At 44.0% G+C, this 27,060-nt stretch overlaps 2 protein-coding genes across 9 annotated transcripts; one reads left to right on the forward strand and one right to left on the reverse strand.

The window, feature by feature from the left end:
• Positions 1-222: 222 nt before the first annotated feature.
• On the forward strand, positions 223-10,445 carry irag3a (inositol 1,4,5-triphosphate receptor associated 3a). Of its 6 annotated transcripts, none has more exons than XM_086126621.1 (13): positions 223-370; positions 436-496; positions 1,818-1,890; positions 1,969-1,996; positions 3,476-3,640; positions 3,912-4,043; positions 5,773-5,929; positions 6,005-6,045; positions 6,110-6,160; positions 8,077-8,234; positions 8,307-8,432; positions 9,345-9,452; positions 9,543-10,439. In XM_086126621.1, exons 1-13 carry the CDS (start codon positions 323-325, stop codon positions 9,646-9,648), a joined length of 1,254 nt encoding a protein of 417 aa, XP_085982747.1. In that variant the 5' UTR covers positions 223-322; the 3' UTR covers positions 9,649-10,439. The 6 variants fall into 6 exon arrangements, with proteins under 6 accessions (XP_085982747.1, XP_085982757.1, XP_085982721.1 ...); XM_086126631.1 differs by having other exon boundaries at positions 3,500-3,640; positions 9,543-10,432; XM_086126595.1 differs by having other exon boundaries at positions 5,773-6,045.
• Positions 10,446-10,490: 45 nt separating this feature from the next.
• On the reverse strand, positions 10,491-26,197 carry inavaa (innate immunity activator a). 3 transcript variants are annotated; one of them, XM_086126572.1, is made up of 11 exons: positions 26,110-26,172; positions 25,677-25,741; positions 20,293-20,373; positions 20,072-20,205; positions 18,296-18,418; positions 16,909-17,143; positions 16,771-16,824; positions 14,865-15,030; positions 14,609-14,758; positions 12,760-13,345; positions 10,491-11,153 (listed from the first exon to the last, which is right to left on the reverse strand). In XM_086126572.1, the coding sequence occupies exons 3-11, from the start codon at positions 20,354-20,356 to the stop codon at positions 11,061-11,063; spliced, it is 1,605 nt and encodes a 534-aa protein (XP_085982698.1). In that variant the 5' UTR covers positions 20,357-20,373; positions 25,677-25,741; positions 26,110-26,172; the 3' UTR covers positions 10,491-11,060. The 3 variants fall into 3 exon arrangements, with proteins under 3 accessions (XP_085982698.1, XP_085982689.1, XP_085982707.1); XM_086126563.1 differs by lacking the exon at positions 25,677-25,741 and having other exon boundaries at positions 26,110-26,197; XM_086126581.1 differs by lacking the exons at positions 25,677-25,741; positions 26,110-26,172 and having other exon boundaries at positions 14,609-14,755; positions 20,293-25,660.
• Between the last annotated feature and the right edge of the window lie 863 nt (positions 26,198-27,060).

The following is a 27,060-nucleotide window of genomic DNA, read 5'->3' on the forward strand; positions in this document are numbered from 1 at the left end:
CGATCATTCAATGAGTCGCGTTGTTGGTCGTAAACCTGCCGGATCAATCTTCTTCCGTCATGTTCACACAAGTGTTGGTGTTAGAAATTTAAAGTTCCAAATTAGGTGTGATGTCAACTTGAGAACTGTCAACCTTTGTTTGCTGTAGACAAACATGGCAAGGAGGAGGTGCAAAGCGACTTGTCCTCTTCTGCCTTGACTGTGGATCTCATAATGGGATTATCTATTCTCAGTACGGCACAGAGCGAGTCCATACGCGAAACAGCCACCATAAAATAGCTATGAGCTAGAGCTAAGGATTTGCATTCAACTGAGTGAGAAAATGGAGCAGTTTGAGATGGCCTCCGTCCATGCAATCGAGCGCCCTCGGGTGAGTCAACGACAGCGAAACATTCACCAAAATTCCACACGTGCAGAGGCTCCATTGTCTTTCAGCTGGATGTGGCGACCAATGGCTGCCAGGCACCTTTTCATAATGACGACGGCAGCGATTCAGGTAGGTTTCCTTTCCATTACAGGTAAACATGAGGGTCCTATGGGTCTAACCCCCCCCCCCCCCAAACAGCAATCCGCTGAGTATATTTAATGTGCTGTTAAAAAGCAGACAGATGCAAAAAAATAAATAGTGAAAATGAGGAAATATGCGGTTGATCCCAGAATGCACTGACGGTAATGGATGTAAATTGAAGATTTCAAAATTGTCAAAATGCAACATCAGACCTTAAGGAACATACTTTTTTTGGTTCCTTGTGGTGTCTGGTGTGCCCTAGACTGGGTCTGGGTGCGAGAGAGCACATTTTGTGTTTTATATAAGATAAGAAAACCTTTATTAGTCTCGCAATGGAGAAATTCCCAATTCACAGCAGCAAAGTTATGAAATATGATCTTTGAAGGAGTAATGGTTAAAATGAAAGATTTCATGATGTTTCTGGGTGCACTCCTGAGATAGTATGCTCTATCCCTAGGACTGGTTGCCTGAAGTGCATAGGTTATTTTAAATCCAAAGCACTGATGTCCATGTGGTCATTGTTTCACATTTACACATAGCCTTTTTATAATCCACTTATCCTCACAATGGTCGCGGGGGTGCTGGAGCCTATCTATCCCAGCTGTATACAGGCAGGAGGCAGGGTACACTCGGAACTGGTTGCCAGCCAATCGCAGGGCGCACAGAGACGAACAACCATCTGCGCTCACACTCACACCTTGGGACAATTTTGAGCCATGCATGTTTTTGGAATGTGGGCGGAAACGGGAGTACCCGGAGAAAACCCACACAGGCCCGGGGAGAACATGCAAACTCCACACAGGAAGGCCGGAGGCGGGATCGAACCCGAGATTTATGTTTGGTATCTAAAAGTTCAGTTTATGTTTAGATTCTAAATATACTACTGTGTTTTATAATTGTATTCAATTACATTATTTACTGTATTTCTTGGTTAACAAATGCTGTCGACTGTCATAAATGTGCAAAATTGTGACTCAAAAATTCCTGAAAAAGGAACTGACAGCACCAGCGGACAAGCTGCCTCTAGGCTGTGTACAATCATTCTGCTTATTTAAAAAAATGCATAACCAGTAATCAAGATTGAGACTTACATGATGAAAAAAAGGTAGAAGTGAACAATAATTACAATGTTCCTCCAGCATCCCCGCGACCCTCCTGAGGTTAAGGTCCTCCGTTAAGGTCATGGATGGATAAATTTGCCCAAGTGGGACAAAGACAACATTGATGTTGATTATCTTGGGCTGTCATCAATAAGTGTTGCACCGAAAACACACAAATTATACCGGTAATCGCGTCTTTTGAATGACAGAAAGCAGTCGGGAGGAGCCACCGCCAAGTAACTGGAACGAGCTGTCCATCATAGATCGAGTGGGCTTCAACAGGTCTCAGCCTGATATCCACAAATCATGTGTTTACTGTGTAGATTGAATGTGTTAACTGAGCTTTTGTTTTCTTGACAGTGGGGAGATGTCAGAGACTGATTTGGAAGTAAGTTCATTTAAGATAAGATAAGAAAACCTTTATTAGTCTCGCAATGGAGAAATTCCCAATTCACAGCAGCAAAGTTATGAAAGGAAGAAGTAGAACAACAAAATATAGGAGCTGCTGGAAAGGCAGCCACTCACGCGGCGCCATTTTGAAGTCAAAATAACAAAAATTACACAACACAACACATAGGACACAGACAGTCGTGCAATCTTCACCACTTTTCTGCATACACTTTGTTCTCTGAAGCAGTTATAGATGAAAGAGGAGAGGATCAAAGTGTCCTTTCACCAGTGGATCAGAGACGTCATGCTGAAAATGTGCACACGTCTGCTACAAGCTAAGTTTTGAAAGCAAACGCGAAGCTGTAGCGTCCATTGACAAAAAGAGATTTGTTTATTTCTATAGTTTTAGAGATTCCAATAACAAGGTCAGCTGCTAAAACTCACTTTTCATGCCTTCGCTTTCTTGAGAGGTCCTCTCGTTTTTAAAATGTAAGTGTCATGCACGGCGACACGATGGACGACTGGTAGCACAGTGCAGAAGTGCAGAGCAAATAACCAAAAGACTCCCAACTCCCCTCCCCGCTCTCACAAACACACGTGGAGTATGGCTGCAGCGAATTGTATTGGACCACAATGGCTACTTACCATACTGTCCCGAATATAAGACGGTGTTTTTTGCATTGAAAAAGACTGACAAAGTGGGGGTCGTCTTATATTCGGGGTCTAGACATTATCCCCATTCACGACGCTAGATAGCGCCAGATACCATTGAAGCGAATGCTGAACTTGACTCCTCAGGCCAAAGCGAACCCCTGTCGCGAAGAATAAAAATAAGAATAGCGGTAGCACAAAGAAGAAAAATAAAAAACAGCGGTAAGAAAGAAAAGAGAAGAAAATAATAGAAGAGATAACAGAAAATGGAGAAACGTAGCGACAATCTGGAGAAAAGTGGGTCGAAGATCGGCCAGGTTAACCGGCAGCTGAGGAGAAGTTATGATGTAATTTACATTTCAAAAACCAGAAGCCATTCATTTACGAATGTGATTGCACTTTAGTTTTTAAATATTTAAATCTTCAGATGTTAAGATTTGAATGAGGCAAAATAACATGCTTTTTCTCTCAAATATATTGTTATAATCATTTGTTTCAGCTGTACTGTAATTATTTTCTGTATAAAAATTAATTTGGTGTTCAAAAAGTCTTTTTTCAAACTTGAGTCTTGAAAAATAGGGGGTCGTCTTATAATCAGGGCCGTCTTATATTCGGGCCAATACGGTACTTGTGAGCTTAAAAAATGCGTTTGTAAACGTAGGTGTGAATGCATCCTTAAATAGATGAATAAATCAAATTGCTCAGGGCAGGGTCGCCATGCGTGGCAATCACATAATCAAAACGCACCGTACTATACATTACTACCATTGTTACAGGTATGAATTGGAACATGTAAATCGATACGGCAAATTGTGTTCCTTTTTGGGCATCCTCGCCGTCGCTCTCACAGAAGAACTTCATTCAGATCGCCTTGGCCTTCCGCTGCGACCAGTACACCCTGAAACAGAGGCTCCAGGCGGACGAGCATGCCCGCAACCTGGCTGAGGAGAACGTCCTGCTGGAGCTGTCCAGAGGCAGAGAGACGCTGGAGGTGCGCGCGGTGCACAACAAGATGGACACTTTAAACAAGGCATTTTGTTTTGCGTTTTTACCTACAATTACAAACAGCTCCCGGTGTCTTAACAAAAGCTCTTGGAAGTAAACCACTTTTCAACTCACCCCCTGTACTGCAATGCCGAGTACAGCTTTCGTTACCATGACAACCGAGAACAATTTCAAAGCAACTTTTCCATCACATGAGCAGAAAGAGGGTGAAGTGACAATGAAGTACAGTAAAATGTGTGCTTGTGGTGTTTTTATAGGTTCTAAAGGGCTTGTGTCTGGACAGCAAGCGCAGTAAAATCCTGCAGAGGCTGGAGTTGTCGTTAGACATCCTCACTGGCACCGTTGAACGTATCTCCAACACGGCCGAGGTTCTTGGAGCAGTGCACCAGGTACCTGTATGCAGCCAAGTTATTTATTGTTCACTTTTTTCAGGATAAACATCAGACAGACTTTCAATGAGATTTTGCAGTACGAGCTGTTTGTGTTCTTAGTGTATTGCTCGTTACACGTGGTCGGCAGGAGTGGACTTTTCCATTGCTCATCAAACGAACATAAGATGATCAGCTCTCCTCCAAATCTGACAAGGCGAGCACTGATGTGGCGCCGAACCCGCTGCTGACTGAAACTTCGCCGCCGCTGTCCCCCACCCTCCGGAACTCTGACTCATGAGAAAACTTCAAATCCCTTCTCCGAGCCACCTCCTCAAACTGGCTTTCCTTTCATTTCTGATGTCCCTTGTTCTATAGTTGTCATTGTTTTTCCCCCAATCTGTGCCCCCTGCCCCCTCCACCCGAAGCGCTATATAAATCCAATGTGTTATTAACTTTATTATGATTACAAGCTGCTGAAATGAAATGAATTTCCTCCATTGGGTGTCCAGGTTCTCCCCTAGGGCTCAGAGTAGGGCCGCTGCTCCTCTGCATTGAGAGGAGCAGGATGGAGCAGGTCGGCTATCTGGATAGCCATGCTCCAAATTGAAGGCATGCCCCAACCATTATATCCCATTCAGTTGTAAACGAGTAGTGGGGCTACTTCAGCTGCTTTGGTGTTTGGTGGAGGCAAAAGCATTGAGTCTTTTTGGTATGGAAGACATTGTATTTGGTGGCCAGGTGGTGTCGCAAGACACCTAATCTGTTAAGAAATGGATTTTCCACCTTCATGTAGATCAGGGGTGCCCAACCCTTTTTTGCACGAAGAGCTACTTTTTGATCCATTACCGCCCGCACTCGCTGGCCTACGCGCGCACTTGCACACGCATGCCATGATGAGCAATAGACATAACCGCTCCGAAAATGAATGAAACAGAAAAATAAAGTAGGCGCAAAAGTTTATTAAAAGGAAATCAATGCCCACCTTCGTCGAGACCTGACGCGGGGCCATGGGGCGCACCTTTGCAGCGTGTTAACTATCGTAGCTCATGTGTACCATTTTAAAATGCTTCTCTCGGCCCTCCAGATTCCCGTTCTTTGCTAGTGCCCTCGGTGAATTGTACGTGAAACAAACTCTGAATGAGAATAATAATAAGAAAAGAGAGAGCGCAACAGCTCGCAAGCTACAATTGCAGATTGCTGGGCGCTAACAACTTCTGGTGATGCAGGTCACGCGCCACCGTTGGTTAAAGATGATCTGCCTGCTGATGGGCACCTCGACGGTCGCTAGCAAGCAGGCCGCGCCGTTGGACACGACTCATTGTGGAGAAATAAACATTCACGGGGCAACAACTTTGGCATTGTGGTGTTTCATAAAACTCCACAGTTCCGAGCGAACCTTTACGGTGGACATCCTATAAGGCAAACCTGTGCAATAATCATGCTGTCCAATCAAAATCTTGATATGCCACACCTATGAGGTGGATGGACAATCTCGTCAAAGGTGAAGTGCTCACTCGGACAGATTTCAACAGAGCGAGGCCTTTTTGCGTGAAAAACGGGAGAAGAAAAACAAGTGTTGAGTTTCTATTCTTGTTCAGTGTAATCTGCTAAGAATAGTTTCAAAATTGAATTTCATTCTGAGCAATTGTCCTGTGGTATTGGGTGCTGACAATCATACGTGTTATGTTAATGGTGTAAAATCTGGACCGGTGAGTGCCTAACAGTTGCTGGCCGCCATGTACAACAGGAGGCTCGTGTGAGTCGGGCAGTGGAGCTGATGGTGGCTCACGTGGAGAATGTGAGGAGGCGACTGGAGCGACATGAAGCAGTGCTGGAGGAGGCCAAGAAGATGATCCAGCAGCAGAACTCCTGCAGGAGCATCGATGACACTGGAGCTCCTCTTGGTCTCTCATCGTTTTTCTTTACGTTTTTGTTTGCTTTTCCTGTGTTTGATTTGTCCGGATTTGTTTCACCCCTAGATCTGGATGAAAGTGACAGCTGGAAGAAAAGCTTTCAACAGGTAACATGTTGTCTGTGGCAAGATGGCTGCCGCTGCTCGCATTCAACCCTCTGCTCTTTACCAGAATGGCAGTCGCCGCAGAGTCAGCGTGTCACTGATTCCAAGTGACATCCAGGTGAGGCTTCTCTTACTGAGCAGGGTTCGAAATTCACATTTTTGAACACCAGTCATTGTGTTTCGTGACTCTCAAAAAGTTACCAGCCAATCAGAATTTCCATTGGTTAGCCCTTTTTCAAATATATACAGTATATTTCTTGGAAATGTAGGAGTCATTGCCAGTAGTTCAAAGGATTGACACCAAAACAAAGCAACGACTGGAAGGGGGCATCTTTTGAACTGGAATGATTCTGGTTCCGATTCCTGTTCCACGTTTTCAATGCAGTCCCATACAATTCTCGAATTTGATTCTTTTTGTAGTGTTGGGTATTCGTTTTGAGCGACTCTCAGCATAGAGTAAAATAACATTTGACTCGGGAGCCTCTGGCCAGCCTGTTTTTTTCCCCAAAAAAATTGATGTGTCTCGATTCAAATGGGAAGCTCATTGGCAAGCATTGCACAAGTCTGTTAACGATCCCTCATTTGAATCAGCTGTGCTGGAAGAGGGAGACATCTAAAACAGGCTGAATACGGGCTCCTGAGGACCGGACTTGGAGACGTCTACACTGAGTGACGACGCAGGAGAACTGAAGTTTTTTTTCCCCATCCGCCACTTCTTTGGTTTCAAGGAATCAGTCATCATTCGATAGCCCACGTCAAAGTATTGAAACGTCAAAATCTTGAAAAATAATTATTTTTGATTTCTTACCTAGCTGGTGTTTTTTTTTGCACCTATACAGTACATATAAAAATGAATACAGCTTCACACACTGGTGGATCTAGACAGTTTTAAGGTTGTCTATATACTGTATGTATGAAGCTACGGAGCCCCTAATGTGACATGGAAGGAAAAGAAACAACTTTGGGTAAATAACGCAGTTTTTAAAATGCACGTGCGTGGATACTGTAGCCTCTAACGCGCGGCTGTTTGAGAGACGACAATACGCGTCAGATGTCTTTCGCTTATTTGGAAGATCAAAGCAGATTTTATGTATTTGTATTTGAATCCAATCTCAAAGTAAAATTCAAATAAACTCGCCCGAGGATGAAAACTCTCCATCCTTGTTGCTTTCATTTACCCGGTAGATGACCTGAACGTACATTAAAAAAAGCGTTCCCTTGCAAATAAAAAAATAAATAAAAACAACAACAAATAAAAATACCCCCCCTGCGTTAGCTCGCAATCTTTGCGAGTGAACACAAAGTTTCTTTTTCCTTCCATGTCACCTTAGTGGCTCCGTATGTATTCGGGACTTACCGATCACCTTTTTTGGAACCAGAAAAAAATTAAATAAAAAGTGCAACAGCATCATTTCTTTCTTGAGATTGATAATTACGCTGAACATTAATCAGAGAATAGCTTTATGTGTCCTGAAACATATTTTTTACTCAGATTTTCAAAAAATGTCTTTACTTTTTTCTCCCAAAATATCTAATGAAGAAACTGCTCAATTCAAAACGTTTCAAAAAAGCGCCTTATTTGAATGTCCCCATCCCACAGAAGAGGGTGTGATGATAGTGCAACAAGCACACCCAAACTACGACATTTTCCCCCGGAGCTTTTACCAAAAAACAGTAAAGCATACAATACACCCATTCCTTAACATCTTTAATTGTAACAAATATATATTTCATTTGTAAAAATTTAATTTTGAGCCTGATGTGCGTGTGTGCGCGCGCGAGCGTGTGCGCAACAGGTTTCAAAGATGTTTGAAATTCACGGCAGCCTTGCTTTTCTCCATCTATTTATAATGAATTAGCCAATGATATAATAAAATAAAGAAATAATGTTAAACGGAAATACTGTATTAAATCGTTTATTTGGCTATTTTTTAAATAGTTTATTTCAAACGAATCAATGGGATCACTGACTCTTGCCATGATATTTCGTATTAGATCGTGTGTTCTCATGAAAATGATTTCTTTGCGAGTCAGCCTCTCCAGAAGGCAAAGCGCGAGTCCAAGAAGCGGGCTGCTCGTGAGGAGGCTGACCGGAGCCATAAATTGTTCCCCGCCTGCTCATCTCCCTGCTTGAGCTCGGCATCCAGCTGCAGCGGCATCAACAAGGACGACAGCTGCTCGGTGGATGGCAGGTGCTGCTTCGTGCCACCTCCTGTCCTCCTTTCTTCTTCTTCTTCCTCAAACAGCTTTTCTTCATCTTCCAGGGCACTTGATCTCGACGAAGTGTCTGCCCCTGCGCCTCACTGGGGGCCACCTCCCCAGCCGTCTCCCATCCCAGAGTGCTCTGTCCCGTGCAAAGCAACTGCTGGTGGAAAGGTGCCGCACAAGAGGTTATTCATCCTGTTTTCATCATTTAGGAGGACCGCAACATTATGACCACTTGGGACATTTTAGTATGAGCCAATTTAAATATTCTGAAGAACACCGTCTGTGAGCTATTTATTTACCTGCCCTGAGACTGTATGTTGGAGGTGAAATTGAATTCAAGTTTATCCCTTTCATGCACCAATAATGATAACCTGATAACATGATAAGCTGTCCACTGTAGTCACCGCTGTCCCCGAAAGGCTGAAATTTAGAAAATGGTACTATTCATTCCACCTTATACAATTTCTGTTGGTCTTGCTCATCTCTTAAAATATTTTTATCTTGACGCATCCTAAATGGATTGCACTGACACAAGGGGCAAAAAGAGGATCAAAGACTCCCCCCCCCCCCCCCGCAATTTTTTGCAAATGAATGTTAGTAGTACTCAAAGAGTACCATTATATTTGATGTCACACGCACACCTTGTTCCACCTCAATTTAACACACAGTTTCTGCACGGATGCACAGTTCATCTCAGAATGTCTAAAATTACATATTTTGCAAAATAGTAATTTTAAGAATTATTACGATATATAAATAGTACTGTCAATTAATTACATTTTTAAAGTTAATCAATAACACACTTTCCTGTCTTTAATCACGTTTTTTCCAATTTTACCTTTATTTTCTACAGTACGATGCTCGTAACTAACTCAAGGAAGATCTTGGAATGATATAAAAACCATGCAATAGAAAGCCAAAACTGGTCCAACAGCTTCTTTGATCCTTGAATACAATTATTCTCCTGTAAAACACAACGGTTGAACAAAACGATCACAACTGACTATTAATATTGGAGCCAGTGACGTGTTTAGTTCACGAATGATCAATTTTATCCCGAACTGCAAATGTGCCTCCCCATGATGGTCTTTCAGTTGCGCCCCGGACACAACGAGGCAGAGGTACAAGAGCAAAGCGTCCTTGGCAAAGAAAAAGGCTGACAAGGAGAAGAAAAAGTCCAACATCTGCCGGCGGATTTCCGTGTAAGTCTCCGTTTTTTATTGAATAATAGATCCCAATAAAAGAATGCACTGGTGATGACGAAGATGATGTTTGATGGCTGTCGTCTTCAGAGATGGCTCGTCCTGCGGACAGCGCCGTCAAGCCTGCCGCCGCTCACTGCTTCTCTGCGTCTTTGTGTTTCTCTCCTTCATCACCTGGATTTTTCTCTTTGTGTAAGAAAAGGTAAAAGAAGACAGGAAATATACTTTTTCCAATAAATACCTAAATAGTTGGCTCTTTGGAGTGCCTGCCCTCCCATTGCAGTATGTGTCCAAAAAAAAGGAAGTATTTTGTTAGCTGCCTGTTTGTAACTAAAAGTGTGGCTGTGAGTGGGCGGTTGCTGAGTTGGGATGTTCAAGTGCCGACTCCACGAGGAAAACACAAACGGTGCTTCACTTTTGGGATGCTCACTTTTCCTTCAGGCCGTTTGAGAACAAGTCACTGCGGCTCCGTTCGCAACACGGAACCGCCTCCCCAACAACGAGTGATTTCAAGTGGAATGTGTGGATGAGTGCTCCAATTCTTGACCCTTTCTATGATTTGGCCAAAGAATGTCACAGACCTTTCATTAAGAATGTGGGGATTTTTTTTTTTTTTTTTACATGTTGAAAACAGGGCGGCCCGGTGGTCCAGTGGTTAGCGCGTCGACCTCACAGTGCAGAGATACCAGGTTCAATTCCAGCTCCAGCCTCCCTGTGTGGAGTTTGCATGTTCTCCCCGGGCCTGTGTGGGTTTTCTCCGGGTACTCCGGTTTCCTCCCACATTCCAAAAACATGCATGGCAGGCTGATTGAACACTCTAAATTGTCCCTCGGTGTGAATGTGAGTGCGGATGGTAGTCCCCCGCCTACTGCCCGAAAACAGCTGGGATAGGCTCCAGCACGCCCCGTATCCCTTGTGAGGATAAAGCGGATCGGAAAATGAATGAATGTTCAAAACAATGCCATCATAGTTTCATCCACACTCTCTGCTTTGTAGTTTTGTAAAAACGTATGCCCAAAACAGACAATGTCCACAACGTTAAGTTGTACATTCTTTACTAAATAAATATAGAAAATAATTACAATGACCTGGTTAGTCTAACGACATTCTGCAAGAACAACAGTCATCAAAGCACCTTCAAAGTCATCAGTGAGGAATAATAAATCTTCCAATTCAACATACTCCATGTTACATTTGAACGATATGTTACACACAAACCAATACATTTATGTCAACCCTGTAGTAGTCTTAAGTAGGCATGAACAACAACCTTCAAATAGATGATAAATAGAAAAATGTTATATTAGGAATGCTTGGTCAACATTTTGTGTGCAAATTGTACGAGTTCTGCAGAAAACATTATGAGTGCCAAACCGGAGAACAATCTCCAAAAAAAAAAAAAGAAAAAACATTTGAACATAAATACCTGACGTGAAGTTTTAAATGACAAACGAGGGAGAGGTATGCTCATCTGGGGGTGCACAGTTGCTGCAGACGGGATAATCTCAAGAGTCAAAACACTTAATAAATACAGACTTAAATAGGAACGATAGAAAGGGCTAGCTAGCAAAGATCATACAAAGACTAAAAGGCGTTATTCAAGGTGAGCTACACCTGGCTCACTATTTCATGGTCCTCCGCCACAAACCACTGGACTGGGGTCCCGTCTGCAGCCCTCTGGAGAACCAAATTACCTGAACCCTGCGAGAAAACACAAAAGAATAGAAATGCTTTCAGTGTCGGTGTAGAGCAGCACCATCTGCCCATAGGGTGTCATGACATCAGATGGTGGCGAGGGGTGCCAGCATTCGGGCAGCACACAGCAATGGCATTTAGAACTCGCACACTATCATAAATAACTATTTATTATCATAAATAATATACCACATAGAGCGGACGTAAAAGGTCTACACACCCCAGATCAAATGCCAGTACAAAAAAAAAAAGAGATCAAGATAAATTATTCCAAAACTTTTTCCTCTATTAATGTGAACTATGACCTATACAAGTCAATTGAGGGAAAAAAGGAAATCTATTAGACCAGGGGTGACCATTACATCGATCGCGATCGACCAGTAGGTCAAGGACTGGTCCCAAGTTGATCCGAAGGGTGTAGAGCGGAAAAACCCCAAAACATTTGTGTCTCTGTGCATGTTGGTAATATCTTTGTTGTGTTAATGCACACTGCACCCTAATTATCCGATCATTCTCACTTTCACGAAAAGTATTTAAAATAGAAAAGAAAAGAAAGCAGGTCATCTTTAATCTACGGTGATGCGTGACTGCATCACCGGAAGTTGTTAGCGCTCAGCAGTCTGCAGTTGCAGCTTGTGATCGGAGTTGTTGCGCTATATCTTTTATCGTTCATCATCGTCATTATTCTGTTTCAGAGTTTGTTTTGTACAATTCACTGAGGGGAAGGGCAAAGAATGGGAATCTGGAGGGCCCAGAGAAGCATTTTAAAATAGTACGGGTGAGCTACGATCGTTAACAGGCTGCCTAAGTGCTTCGCATGGCTCAGCGTCAGGCTGTATGTCATGGCATGTACCTGTATGTGTACAGTACGTGCGCGTGTATGCGCAGGTGCGCTGTAACGGGTCGATCGCTGGAGGTTGGTTGATCGAAAAGTAGATATTTGGTCAAAAACGTTTGGGCACCCCTGTATTAGACAGTGAGAATAAAAAAACAAAGGGAGATAAGTTTTTGCACAAGTGTCCACACCCTCTTATAATGGAGTCCTTTGAGTAACTCCAAATAAAGTTCAGATGTTCTCTCTATCTCGTGTATGTGTGTGAAAACTATTTTTTTCCCACAAATTAATAGGTCAGTCCACATGTGTGCGTGTTATTTTTTCCCCAGTCAAAAATGTGGAAAAGAGGTTGCGGTCTTTTTGATGATGCAATGTTCATGGTTGAACAAACAGGCTCTTTTTTTCCTCATCTCCTGAAAAATGCTGATCATGGAGGTGCACAGATTCCGCTCGACGCCAGCGATATATCAAATCACATTATTATGGACTAGTGTCATGACTTGGAGACATAAAGCATTGATTATAACTGGTCACAAAATATACAGTGTATGCATTATGTTACTACACACTTGTATCATGACAAATGTTATTTGTCTTAATGAAAAAGAAAGGTAAAAATAGGGAGGTTTTTTTTTAAATTGTTTGATTATTTTTTTCTTTTAGTGAAAAAAAGCTCAGTGGAAAAAAAAAAAAGTGGTATTCTTAAACGAGATCAGCATTGTACTTGCACAGTGACGTTTAAGTGCGAGTCTCCCAGCCGGATGACGTCGTACCAACCTGATTAAATGGTGGCATGTGCAGTAAAGTGGGGCTCTTGGCTCCCAGTGGACTTTGCAGCTCCTCACAGCCTCGGACCAAGTTGTGGCTCTGACTGCGCTGGCGCCAGGACTTGAGCTCCTCTGACACCACCTCCTTGGGCATGATGCTGGGGTACTCCTTCAGCGAGGGCGTCCGCATCACCCTTGTATAAGGGGGCGGGAGCTTGGGCATCTTCCTTTCAGAAGCTGTGCCCTCTTGCCATGGTCTTTCCGACACCAAGTGCTTGCTCGAATCCTGAGGGGAGAGGAGTGGCGCGTTCCCGCAACCTGGTGGCATCTTCTTGGGTGCTGCCGAGTGGAAGCCGTACGGTGGAGGGGAGAGCTTGGGGATCTCAGTGGGCACATCCTGGCCTGGCATGTAGGAGGAGGTGGAGTGCTCGGAGCTGCTGTCCTCCGAGCTGGACTGGTACGCCCGCAAGGAGGACGACTCCGGGGAGAGCACCAGGAAGTCGGCAACGCAACGTCGCTGCGGCAGGCGGGATCGCGCTCTCAGAGACGCTGAGCTGGGGCACTCTTTGTCAGCAAATGGCTTACTTTTGGGAAATCTGTGTCGACATCACGCACACTTTTAGGTCGTCAAAGTAGTGCAACACATTACAATTCAGTCACACTGTACTAAAACTGACTTCAGCTGATAGTAATCCCACCCCCGCCCAAAAAAAAACTTTGTGCGTGTGTGTGTGTATACACACACACACACACACATATCTACTTTCTTCACAAGGATCGCGGGCGTGCTGGAGCCCATCCCAGCTGTCTTCGGGCAGTAGGCAGAGGACACCCTGAACCGGTTGCCAGCTCAGAGCAGGGCACACAGAGACGAACAACCATCCGCGCTCACAATGACACCTAGGGACAATTTAGAGCAGGGGTGCCCATTACGTCGATCCTGATCTACAGGTAGATCGAAGACAGGTCCCAAGTAGATCCGAGGTGTGTCGAGGAGAAAACAAACAAACAGCCATTTGTGTGTCTTTGTACATGTTAGTAATATATATTTTTTGTGTTAATGTACGCTGCACCTAATCATCCTATCAGTCTCATTTTCACCCCAAAATGTTTTTTTTCAATCAAACAAAGCAGGTAAATCTTGAATTTACGGTGGCGCGTGATGACGTCACCGGAAGTTGTTAGCGCTCAGCAGTCTGCAATTGCAGCTTGTGGTCAGAGCTGTTGCGCTCTATCTTTTATCGTCATTATTCTCATTCAGAGTTTGCTTCGTGTACAATTCACCGAGGGCACGGGCAAAGAATAGGAACCTAGGAGGGCCCAGGGAAGCACTTTAAAACGGTACGTGTGAGCTACGATAGTTAACAGGCTGCAAAAGTGCATCGCATGCCTCAGTTTCAGGCTGTTTCTCATCATAGCGTGTGTGTGTGTGAGGTAAGGGTAAGGTAAGGGTAGATCCCGGGAGGTTACTTGATCGAAAAGTAGATCTTCGGTCCAAAAAGTCTGGGCACCCCTGATTTAGAGTGTTAATCAGCCTGCCATGTATGTTTTTGGAATGTGGGAGGAAACCGGAGTACCCGGAGAAAACCCACGCAGGCTCGGGGAGAACAGGCAAACGCCACACAGGAAGGCCAGAGCCGGAATCGAACCCTGCACCTCTGCAATGTGAGGCCGACGTGCTCACTAGTCGACTACCTAGATGTGATTGTGACCGCGGATGTTTGTTTGTCTCCATGTGCCCTGCCTTCCTTTAAATTCTGATGTTTCCTTCACATTTTGGAACCTAGCAACAGCGCTTATAAAGTAGTGTGCACTTTTCTTCTTTTTTTTTTTGTTGTTGCATGTTTTGTCGCGTGTACCTGAAGGACTGGGAGTATTGTCGGCGCACATGCAGCTCTGGTGTGGAGGGGGCACTGGCGGAGTGACTCTGCCGCAGCGCAGAATTCTTAATGAACTGCGAGAGAGGAATTCTGTTGGAGTCTGCCGAGACCTGCGTTCCCGTTGTACTGCTTGGTGCAGATGACAAAATGAGAGGGGAGACATTTTGGAAATACTGACACGAGAGAGTCGCAATGGAGCTCCATTACTACAGAGGCTGGAATTTAAAACTCTCACCTGGAGCTGCTGCTGCCAGCAGGCTGAGGTTTTGCAGCCTTGAGATAAGGCTGGTCCAGACTGGACTCCTTCCAGGGAGAATTCTGGATGGGAGAGCGCTCATACTCCACAATGGACATCCGCAGGTTGGAGACTGAAGCAAAGGCAGGACCGAGAGAGTCCACGTCTGTGCAGAAGTCAGCATATGGCGTGAGAGCACTCAGTGAAGAGTCATGTACTGTCCATGTCGTACCAACCTCAGTGAACCTCATTTCCGACGGTATCAAAGGATTGGATTGACATGAGGATTATGGGATTTCTCTTTGGCTTTTTGTGGCTTTTTCGGAATGGACGAGGGTCTTTTAAACGGTCAAGACTATGGCGATGTCCAAGCAATTTTGGCCAGAGTTTCAGTGTGAAGATAGATGACAGGTCTTGCTGGTGTCACTCGCAAGACCAGCAGCAAAAGTACAACAAAAGCGGTCAAGAATCAAACACTCAAACATTCAGTCACTGCGCAACCCACTCTCGCAACTGAGCGTCACACATGACTGACTAATATGTTGTTGCGGCCCTGCTGGTAGCTGGTGACACGAGCAAGATTCCAGATGGTCACCAGCTGGCATCAGCGGCTGGCAGGGCCCCAGAAACATGCTGATTCGCTGTGGCTCAGTTTCGAGACCCGTTTGCCCATTGAACAAAAGTTCCACTGTTCCAATCTTGGCTAGGGATGAGATTTGATAGGATTTTTAGGAATCCGATCCCATTATTGATTCTTTTGAACAATTCTTTACCGATTCTCTTATTAATCCTTTTTTTTTAAGAAGATGAAACAGGTTGATTAGCATGTACTTTGTTTTATGTCTTAATTGTATCTGTGAAGAAGATACATTTTTAAAAGTACCACGACATCAAACCCAACAGTTTGCTATGCTCTTGCATATTGGTACCGTTTTCTCCCCTCGACAAAATAATATACTTTGCAGGTACTGCAAGTGGTCCTGTTATGCTTTCTTGTAAAATGGAAACAAACTTTCCAGGAACCATGTTTCTTGCTAGCCACGCCAGTAAATAACATCGCTACACAACCTGCGCGGTAACGTCATTCGTATCGACTGGAATTGATTGGGGATTTGTTTTTGTTTTTTGACAAAAACAGCAAAGGATGCCAAGGAATTGAAATTGGTGATAACAGCAAGACCAGCACGAAAACACAACAGAACCATGCTGGTTTATACTACTTATTTATTTAAAATAAGATCATGGCCAGTCGTCATGTGGATGACTGACCAGCCAAAGATTGTGTGTGCTGTTGCCAGTTTTATGATTCAACTTCCTGTTTTCATTCCATTTCCATTGACTTGACAGGACTCTCAGTCGCTATTGAGCAGATTTTGTGAGCAAACGACTTTGAATTTGTACCCGTGACTCGTATAGTGCGTTTGAGTCCATACGTTTTGTCTGTTCCTATGTTAGCTTATTGCGCAAACCAATGACTGGACTAACTCAAGGTCATGTGTTAGTCACATGCCAACAAAAGATAATTACATTTTACATGACAGACTAAATATGGTTGATTTCCCTTTACACTTGTGCGTGTGACAGCAATTGTTAATAAAGAATACATGTTTAGAGATGTTTATTATGCCTTGTTAGTCATTAAATTCAAAGAGTGTTGTTTCAAACACATGAATGTTCGACTAGTTAACGTCAGCTTATATTTGTATGACATTGAATAGAAAAGATTGTGGTCCAACTTTGAGGTCACACTGTTTTGGTCAAGCAATGTTCTGACAGTTCCACTTGAATTTTTGTCTTAGTGAAAGCAGAATTACTCCATTAGACCTCATGTGGTTATGAAGGTGTGCCAAATATGTATGGACATCTCAGACCAGTAACTAGGATGAGAATATTTGTCTTTTCTTACCTTCATCCAGGGCCACCACATCAGACAGCGAGCTGTCGTCAGACATGTTCAAATCTGGATTAAAATAAAAAATAAAAAGTCAAGTTGAAGCTAGTGCAGTACCAAATTTGGTCTTAGGGGGGCAGAAGCGTGACTAACCTTTGCTTTTAGCAGTGGCTTCGCCGATGCACGGAGAGCTGCACTCACTCCTGATCCTACACTGGAATAGGGCCTCCTGCAGCTCACGCACCTTCTTCTCCTCGCGCTTGCACTGCTGCATGCGGCTCTTCTTCTGAGGCTTGCTGAGCTTCTCCTCCAGCGAGAGTCTGCGCGCCGCCTCGTAGATCTGTCGCTGGAGAGCCAGCTCCGTCTCAAGGCCGTGCAACTCAGAGTCCTACGGCCAAGACACTCAGTTATAGCAGGAGATAGACTGGACTGGGGCATCTCAATGAGTTTGAATATTGTGGAGACATTTTATTTCAGTTGCTCAGTTCAAAAATTCTAACTCATATATTACATGGTAGTTTCACTACACACTCGGGCTAGATGTTTCATTGATTTTTAGAGATTAATTTGTCATTATTGACCAGGTCATGATTACTTTATTTTCGAGCTGCTTCCATATTTTGAAGTGCGCTCTCATTGTTACGATGACAAGAAAGACGGTGGAAGGCAATATGAAGTATATCGTGTGAAACTAAATTGAGCTGGAGGGCGTGCGACGTCACTCCAACAACAAGTATGATGGCTTATTTTATGATCTTAAATTCGTGAACATTTCAAAAGTGAATTTATTAAGATCATATACTTATATAATTCAAATTGAGAAAAATCTTTCTCAATTTTTCTGTATTTTTCCCCCCCATTTATATTATGTCTGTGAAATTGAATAGTAATAGGAAAGAAACTTACTGGGGGGAAAAAAAACAAACATATTTCAAGGCGGGCAGCCCAAGTTGGTGGACTGGTTAGCACGTTGGCCTCACAGTGAGTGCAGGGGTGAAGGGTTCGGTTCCGGTTCTGGCCTTCCTGTGTGGAGTCTGCATGTTCTGCCGTGCCTGTGTGGATTTTCTTGGGGTATTCCGATTTCCTCCCACATTCCAAAAACATGTGTGGCAGTTTAATGGAACATTCTAAATTGTCCCTTGTCCCAGACGCATGTACCAAAATGGATATGGTAAATTTAAACTGAACAACTGCACAAAACACAGCCACAAAATGTCACTGATATCATGACACTGACCTCTTCTTTTTTGGAAAGTACAACATCAATAGTTTGTCCTAAAATGATTAAGGATGTCGACAAGTGCAACCTTAACAGTTTTAGTATGCCGACTCATGGCATTTGGTAATGTGAAAGGCTGTATACATATTACTGGAAGTCACTTTTGCAATGCACTCGTTTTGCTTTTGATCTGCACTAAATATCAGACCAGTTAGGCGCCAGGTCGTCCCCAGCCGGAGGCTTAGCCGTTTATGTAGTAGCTGTGTGGCTGGAGCGCAAGGCACATGAACTTGAAGGTATGTATGCATGAATGTTCCATACCTCTTTTTCCAGATAGATTAGACCTTCGTCTAACTTGAAGGATGCACCGATCCTCCTCCTGACCTGCGGTGGGTTCTCATCAGGCATAAGAGGATAGTCAGAGGGCAATTTACCAGTCAGCTCCTGCAGAGGAAAAAAAAATAGTTCAATTCTTTCTCAAACAGATCACAAATGTGATCATGACAGTGCATTGAGGTTCGGAATGTGACTCCTGTAAATGGCAAATCCACTGATATTGACATGCACAATTTTAAAAATGTATTCCCAGAAAGGGCTCTCTCATAAGATGGAAGAAAGTACAATAAACCTGTGTAGCAACCTGTTGCCGTTCAAACAACAGAATAAAAGTGGGCTAAAGACTTGAAGAAATCAATTTGTGAATAGAGACTATGTCTGGCCTGGGAACGCCTTGGGGTTGCCCCGAGAGAGATGGAAGAAGTGGCTGGGGAGAGGGAAGTGTGGACTTCCCTGCTAAGGCTGCTGCCCCCGTGACCTGACCCTGGATAAGCGGAAGAAAATGGCTGAATGACGGATGGCATTTGTCAGTGAAAGGACTACCATCGTCATTATTTCAGAATTCCTACTTAAGGGGACAATTACGTTTGGGGATGTGCAGTGAGGTTTTTTTTTTTTATTGTAAAGTGGGTGCTGCGGCTAAATACAGGTTGGGAAACACTGGGTTAATCATCACAATATACAGTTTTGTTCTTTTTCGGATAAAATGTATTCTTTAACGGCGACCCGGAAGTCGAGTGGTTGCCATGTCGGCTTCACAGTGCAGCGGTACCGGGTTAGATTCCAGCTACGGCCTTCCTGTGTGGAGTTTGCATGTTCTCCCCGTGCCTGTGTGGGTTTTCTCCGGGTTCTCCGGTTTCCTCCCACATTCCAAAAACATGCATGGCAGGCTGACTGAACATTCCAAATTGTCTCTAGGTGTGAGTGTGGGCGCGATAGGTTGTTCATTTCTGTGTGCCCTGCGATTGGCTGGCAACCGGTTCAGGGAGTCCCCCGCCTACTGCCCAAAGACAGCTGGGATAGGCTCCAGCACACCCCGCGACCCTCGTGAGGATAATGCGGCTCGGAAAATGAATGAATGAAAGAATGAAGGTATTCCTTCACACTATTTCTAGTTGGAATACTGATGTTCATTTTTTTTTATGTGCCCCCATGCTGGTCCATAAGTGAGCCTTGCTACTTTAGTATAATATTCAAGATTCATGTTGTACAATGGCGTTGTTACATCAGGCCTCTTTGGCACCATTGTGTTGCTGTGACCTTTTTCTGGCTCTGCATCTTCCCGTCTACAGTATTCACACCCACAAATCTAGCTGAAACCAGTTCAACTGAGAATATGCAGTCTTCTGATAGTTATTGTTCGCACAAAACGGCAAATATTGAAGATAAAAGGCCTGGGTCAGAGTTTCCTCACAACTTCTCAGTGCGCCAAGTAAAACAAAGCTCTTCATGTGTCCTCTTAGAAGTCCACACAGAATGTCCAAAACTCTCTCATATACTACTGAAACGATCGCATGCACATGACTGAAATCTTCTCCCACTGCCGCTTCGGTTAAGCTACTTGCAGGCTGCTGGGCAGGGATTAGTGAGGTGAGCTACTGCAGAGCAATAGCGTTGTAATAGAGTAGTTCAGTGGCGAACGTGATCGGATTTCAGTTGTGAACGTGAGAGGTAATCCTGAATTAGGTGCCCGATGGCGCCTGGGAAGGGCAACACCCATGATAACGACGCCTGCATCATCACGATTGAGGCATTACTCACGGCTTCTCGAATGCACAGCTTCCTGAGTTCCAGCAGGCAGAGCTCCAGACGACCCTCCAGTGACTGCTGCTTGAGTTTGAGGGCTCTGGTGTGCGTGCTTGTGTCCTTGACGGGCGACGTGGGACTTTCTGGACCTGGCCCGCAAGCAAACTTCATCAAAGACGGCGACACACACCAAATTTCATGCCGTGGAACCTCGAAGTCAAGGGCATGCTTCTTACCCGAGTGCAATATGATCCCACTGTCAGTGTCGCTGATCTCCTCTTTGCTCTCAATGGCCGTCATCTTGACTCAGGAACTCTCTGACATGAAGTAAGGAGACATAATTGTCAGTGAGCAACCACATCATTCTAATAGACCTCGCTCTGTAGGGCAGGACCCTTCAGGTTGTCAGCGGTTCGGGCCCCAGCAACATGGATGTGGAGGCCCTCTTCAATCACTGCATTTATTAATAAACGACCTTTCTGGATACATGTCCTAATGTGCGAGGTTTAGGGGTCTTCAACATGCCCGAGCAGTACTCACAAAATAGCTTCTGACACAAAATTGGGTGTGCATGGCCACGTAACCGAACGCATGAAAATTGAACAGGAAGTGGAGTGTTTTGCTTTGAAGCAGCCATTTCAGGCAAATTGTAGGGCTCTCACTTAAACAAACTCCATCCCTTCATTTCAGTCACGCTTGTCTTTGTGAGGCTTGTGGGTAAGCTTGAGCCATACCCCAGCTGACTTGGAGCATGGTCCATCCTTCTTGTCTGGTCACGAGCAATCCAGACAAACAACCATTTGCACTAACATTCACATCAAACCTAACATGCATATTTTTGGAATGGGGGGATGAAGCCAGAGAACTCGAAGAAAAGACAAGACCAATTGAAAAGGAACTCTAATTGGCTTGCATCAGTGATCTTTTAGGCGTTCCAAGATGACATTGAAATATGCCCCAGTTCTTTCTTCCCCACGACGTGGCTTCATTCATGCTGCCCGGCTGCTTTATGTGACAAAAGTGAGTGGAGAGTGCCTTTTCACACAACAATCCAGGCAGCCTTGTGCACCGTCTTCCTCCCTCCCACGCTCCGTCACAAAAGAGGCACACCCCCCACGGGTTGACTCGGCACATGTGTGGGGTTAATCCCCATGGTGGTGCCATGGCGACGGCACACGGCCGGCCAAAGGAGCGTGTCGCCGTCAGGCACTGTCGCAGGGGTGTTTCAAAAGTTTCAGACCCTGAAAAAGACAGCAGATGGGCTGTAGAAATGACCCCAAACTCCCGCCCCCATCACACCTTCTCTCATGCTCTGCACCTGTTCTCCCCGCTCGCCCCTCCCTCTGCCGCCTATTCAACCAGTGGCCTTTAAACCCTCTGGGGGGCTTTGAAGTGGAAGAATGTCTCAATGCTGGGCTTGTCCGCTCTGCATCACGTCACAATAAAGACGCCTGAGACACGTTCACAAACAGGCGAGCAGTATTCACATTTAGGGCCACTCGCTTGTTGTTGTGTGACCCCGCTCCGAAGGAAAGGTCACATTGACGCTGATGTATGCACACTTTTGGATGACCGTGGTTGATACTGTAACTGTACAATATATGTCGCATAAAAGTTATTCAGCAAAACATTTACACTGACTTGCTCTACTGGTTGAGCATATAATCATATATGTACGGTCTCTAAAACCATGCAAGAAACTGCCTTAACAAGGAGTGGAATATGCTTAGCTTTGACTGAATGACATTTCTCAAAAAAATCATGATTTTGGAATCATTGCAGCATTTCAACAGGACCCAAATAAAACTGTGAGCTTTGTTCTGCCCACAAAAAAAACTGACGGCACTCCAGGCCACTGTGCAGAACACAACACAGAGGAAAACTTCGTCAAGAATAGCCTTCCGGAAAGAGTGCCTTTATGCTCTCTTTTAGGTCAATTCATTTATTCAGCATCTCACATGCTTGCTAGTGAGCCCTTGAAAAGCTCGATCACAAGGGATGGCATTACAGGAACTAACATGATTAGAGGATGTGCTTTGCTTGTCTCCTCCTTGTGATAATATCATGACAGCAAAAAAGGAAGTAAACAGCAGAGCTAAGAATGGAGGCATACGCTTCCTCCTCGGTGTTTGGAGATGGCTATCCGGGGCCTTTCCTGTCGGGATCAGGAAGATACAGAGCATATGTATTAGGATATGATCGTGCATTCCATATACAAACCCGAGTCATTCAACGCGGCAACTCATGTGCACTGAGAAGCAGCCGGTCACACAATGAGGCGTAGGCAGCCTGACTCAGTGAAACAACAGTTCAACAAAAGGCCTTGTGTCCAGCCAGAGGCTTCAATATCCTGCTGAGGGTGCGATATGTGCTGACAACACAGGCGGGAATCCAGTTTGGGAGGAAAAGTCATGTGGGACTTACCCACTTGCACCCCATAACTCTTTCTGTGGTTGTGTTAGGAATGAGTGGGTGGCTGTTGTGGGGTGGGTGAAGGGGCTGGGAGAGGGGAGCTGACTTGGTTGAAGCTGAGATGTTTCTACATTTTATCAAGCTGTTGAGGCACTAGCCACTTTTAGGCAGTTTCTATCTACAGACATGCATTTAAGTGTGTTTTTCACACACGGCTCGGCAAATTGCTGTCAATAGGGAATCACACATTGGGATAATTGGTTGACTGCCGATGCGCAACGATTAAATACTGACAATTGCTTTCAACGCAACATAGCAGGAGTAACAAGCGTTAAAATTCACACCCCCCGTTCTGGCTTTCTGCTATTCCCTTTCAAACAGCCGCCTCTGTTCAACCCACCCAGCGAAATGGCCAACGTGATGTGACAATATGACGGGCAGTGAGAGAGGCTTTTGCCCAATTGTGTTCTTGCTGTATCTGTGTTCTTGCTCGGTCGGCTGTGTGGTGCAGTGGAAGCTTCCATCCCAAGTTGCCATCAGTTCGTCACAGTACAGTTTGGCTCAAGTAAACCCAATCGGGCAGGATGTCATCATGCGAAATCATAGCTTCAACAAGACAATGTGCAACTGGTCAATCAACCCATCCATGTATTTAATGAGAATCCAAGCAATCTACCTTTCAGTCAGCTTCATCCAGAAACGCAGACTGGCCAATCACAGCAGTCATTAAACATTATTTTCTCAATTAAAGAAATGCTACAACACCATTAATATCCTGGAGATATACTGGAGACAGTATTTTGCCACAGAAATGAAAAACTATTCTCAGTTTTTCTGCCACATTGACTTTAGTTATGAAGTGGTGTGGTTGGAGAATTTGGTGTTTAAATATTTACAGAAACCCCCCCAACTAGGAGCAACAACTAAACAGCTTGATTCAAGCACCTTTTTCATCTTATTTGAACAACGCTGCGATTTTCATCCATTTTAAATGGGTCCGGAACGTATCCACCGCGGTTCACTAGCTTTGTCTGTTTCAAAGTAAACAAAACAGTTATCTTCTCAAAAACTTACAACTGGTATTAATTCAATACAATTAGAATAAAAATGAGAATATGTGGTTTAGTGACAGTACAATATGTGGCGCTAGCAAGCTTTACCATCTAAGCTAACAGGGCTAGCTAATAGCTCATAATTGTAAAGTTTATACTGTGCAAGCATATTTCTTTTTACGGTTTCTCTATCATCAGACGAAGAGGGATTTTGTCTTAACGAAAGGCCAGTTCTGATTGACAAAGCCAAGGTTTCATTGAGCTTTGAATATTTTGTGATATATTTGTTGTCTATAAATGTTGGTACTTTGCTTTTAGAAAAGTCATTTTTAGTACAAAGCACATATGAGATTTTAGTAAAAGAATCATGCAGCCTACTGGCTAGACATCGAAAGTGGACCAAAAATGGCACGACTGATAATGACGACCGTCACACCCATCTTCGCAGCCCACCCAACCGTGAAAAGTTACATACACGGAAGGGAGTGTTGATGCCGTGAGATTATAAACGGGGATGAACTGTCTCTCAGATTTCCCCTACCACCCTATCCCATGAGGCTTGGGAGCTACGATCGCCTGGAATGCTGCCACTGACGTGCTCGTTACCACTGCGGTTGGCCTCGGAATTGCCAAGTTGGACCGGCCTGAGCTCGCCGAAGGGAAACGGTGAGGGATGCCTGAAATCAAGCCGAGGTCTGCGGGAACCCGACAATTAAAATTCTCCACGGAATGCTGATGCGGTGGTAGAAAACCAAATGACTTTTCAGCATACCCAAGACCGAAGTCAAACTGAGGATCAACATGGGGGAGCGACAGGCCAGCGAAATGCGGAGGCTTGATTACATGTGCTCTGACAATGGATGGCATGGCACAAAAGTTTCCTTGTATCCACACAATGTGGGAGTAAGCCGAAACAAATCGAGTGGAGTGTGTGTGTGTATAGTGGCCACGTGGCTATTGTTGGTTGCTCCGCCAAATATCAATGTGAAGAAAATATTGTGTGTTTGCACCTCAGAGACAGCATATCTTATATTGTTCCAATTAGAAAAAAAATGTTTTGTTTGGTTTTTTTTTTTAAAACCCCTTTTCAAATTTTGTATGTGGGCCATGGCCCACATGAAACTATTCCACATTGCGTCAGAATTTAGCCAGCGTTCATTGGTGATGGCCTCATCTTGGTCATGCGGGGGCTTGTTTACCAGCAGAGACAATGCAAAGGGTAATCAGCACCACCTGAGCTGAGTGCAGTCCATATGCTGAGCAGACCAGGCCACATAGAGAAGAGATGCTCCATTGTTCTGCGCAGGCAGGGGATTGTGACAACTCATCCCATTGAGTCGTACTTTCAGTAGGACCAACAGGATGTAGATGCAGCTTTTCACCAAGGGTGAAATTCGATTGGGAGGTGTGCGGGTGTTGGGGACACTGCCGGGACGTGTTGTCTTTAGCACCGCAAGTTCGTCAACACGCGGAGTGTGACGTTGACTCTGCTGCAGTGGGCACAAACAACTTCAGTCACAAGTCTCACAGTGGCGTTTATCTGGGAAAAGACTATCAACAGGACATGCAGTGCATTTTGCCCACTCCAAGCGGTCACATATAGTGAATGAAATGTTTTGGATTTGATTAAAGCAACCTTAAAAGTCTTCAACGTGCTTTTCTTGAACCCGTGGATTGTCTGTAGTCACGATCAAAACTGAACTTGGCAATTCTACGGCTGTGGAAAGGAAAGACAGCAAGAAAGTACTATACAGTATGTGAAAAGTCTGTACCCATCATACAGCATATCATTGTCCACAATGGGAAAAGCGCCTCAGAAAGGAGTAGAACTGACTCCTAAGAGATGAATAACATGCAGGACTGTCACTATGAAATATTTTTACAATTGATTATTATAATCGATGAATCAAATAATATTTTGCATTAAAGTGTCTTACCAAACCTTTTTTAAGCAGTTATTTGCCATTTACAACTAAATAAGTATCACACGAGGGAAATTAATGTTGTTGGCCTACTCACTAAACCTTTTGAAACTGATTTGGTATCCGTCATTGTTTTCCAAAGTAAAAGCATTTGTTTTCAAATGTCTTACTTAAAAAAAATAAGATAACCAGTTTGCTTTCATGAAGAAGTAAAGAAATAAGAGAATAAATTACCTTTGTGAGGCTGAAATCCGAGGCTCTGGACAACTTTCAGTTAAACAACGGCTCTAATTTCGAGGCTGTGGACAACATCCAGTTAAATAACGGCTCCAAACACTTACTCAAATATGAAAACTGTTTTTGATTAATTTGATATTCATTGTGCACACTGTGATTTAAGAGGCATTGATGGCCCTTTTGCATTACCAATTTACGTTCTGCAAGAATGCTTAAAGTCTGTTTGCTCTTTTCGACTAACATGGTAGTGTACTTGGGCAACAAAGTAAATGCCTCCAAATAGAGTCGGAATTCATGTACATTCTAAGTTAAAACAAAACAAACTATTGTGATACCTGTCTAGAAATACAACGTGCACATGCAGAAACGCTGCTAGACTTGTTCTCGTACGAATACTCATGTCTATCAGACAAATCAGTTGTTGACTTACCGTTTTTGTTCGTCTTCTTCACGCCGTCATTACCGGTCCATCAGCAGTGAGACTTTCTCCAAAGAGCTGGTGGTCAAATGTGAAAGCAGAGCCGTTTAGGATGTTCCAGTCCACTCTAAATGACTATTTGAAGGGGAAGTACGCTTTAGTTTGGTCCAACTAGCCCATTAAGGTCACGGTTACTGTACTATTTAGACGATCTTGTATATAATGAGGTAATTGCACTCCAAAAACAACATACTTCCCTTTGTGTTTACGAAAGAAAGGTAACAGAAATCATCTTATCGCGAGGACTGCCACCCCTCCTTGTAGTGTTCGGAATGGTTCGGTCTGACTGCCGATTTGAGACACGCTTCAGCCTTTTGACTTGTACACGCGACTAGTTGAGGTGACGCCTGCCTCCCTCGACCGTTTTATCTTTGCTTGCCTCCTCTACAGCTGTTTGGACTTTAAAAAAGACTAACAATACACTTCAATACTCATTCTCTGGGAGTAATAATAAACTACGTATTACTGTGTTATTGTGTTTGATTGTCTGAAATGAAGCCCTGGGTAATCTTTATAAATACATTTTCATCCTTAAATCAGCTGCTCACAATTTTTGAAGATGCCACATTACTGTCCAGTTGTGTTGAAACACTTGACAAAATAATTTTGTTAAGTATTGATCAAGATTTACAGTAGGTAGTTCGTTCACATTAATAAATGCAGCACACTTTAATTCCTGCATAATGCCTTAAACCTGTGGATACAAAATCTTTGGGAGCTTTCAAGGTTTTAAAAATAGTTTTTGACTGAACCATTATTAACATGGTCCTTATTAGCTAGTGTTAAAAAAATAAAAATAAACAATGTAAACATACATCTGAAATGGACCACTATAAGTGATGTGGCTTTCCCTTATTTTGCCAAATGTCTCCAGTGCCTTAACCGGACCCTTGGGTATCTCCG

This window comes from Hippocampus guttulatus, chromosome 1 (genome assembly GCF_054856545.1).
Source record: "Hippocampus guttulatus isolate MCC_2025c chromosome 1, RoL_Hgut_1.0, whole genome shotgun sequence".
Classification (NCBI taxonomy): Eukaryota; Metazoa; Chordata; class Actinopteri; order Syngnathiformes; family Syngnathidae; genus Hippocampus; species Hippocampus guttulatus.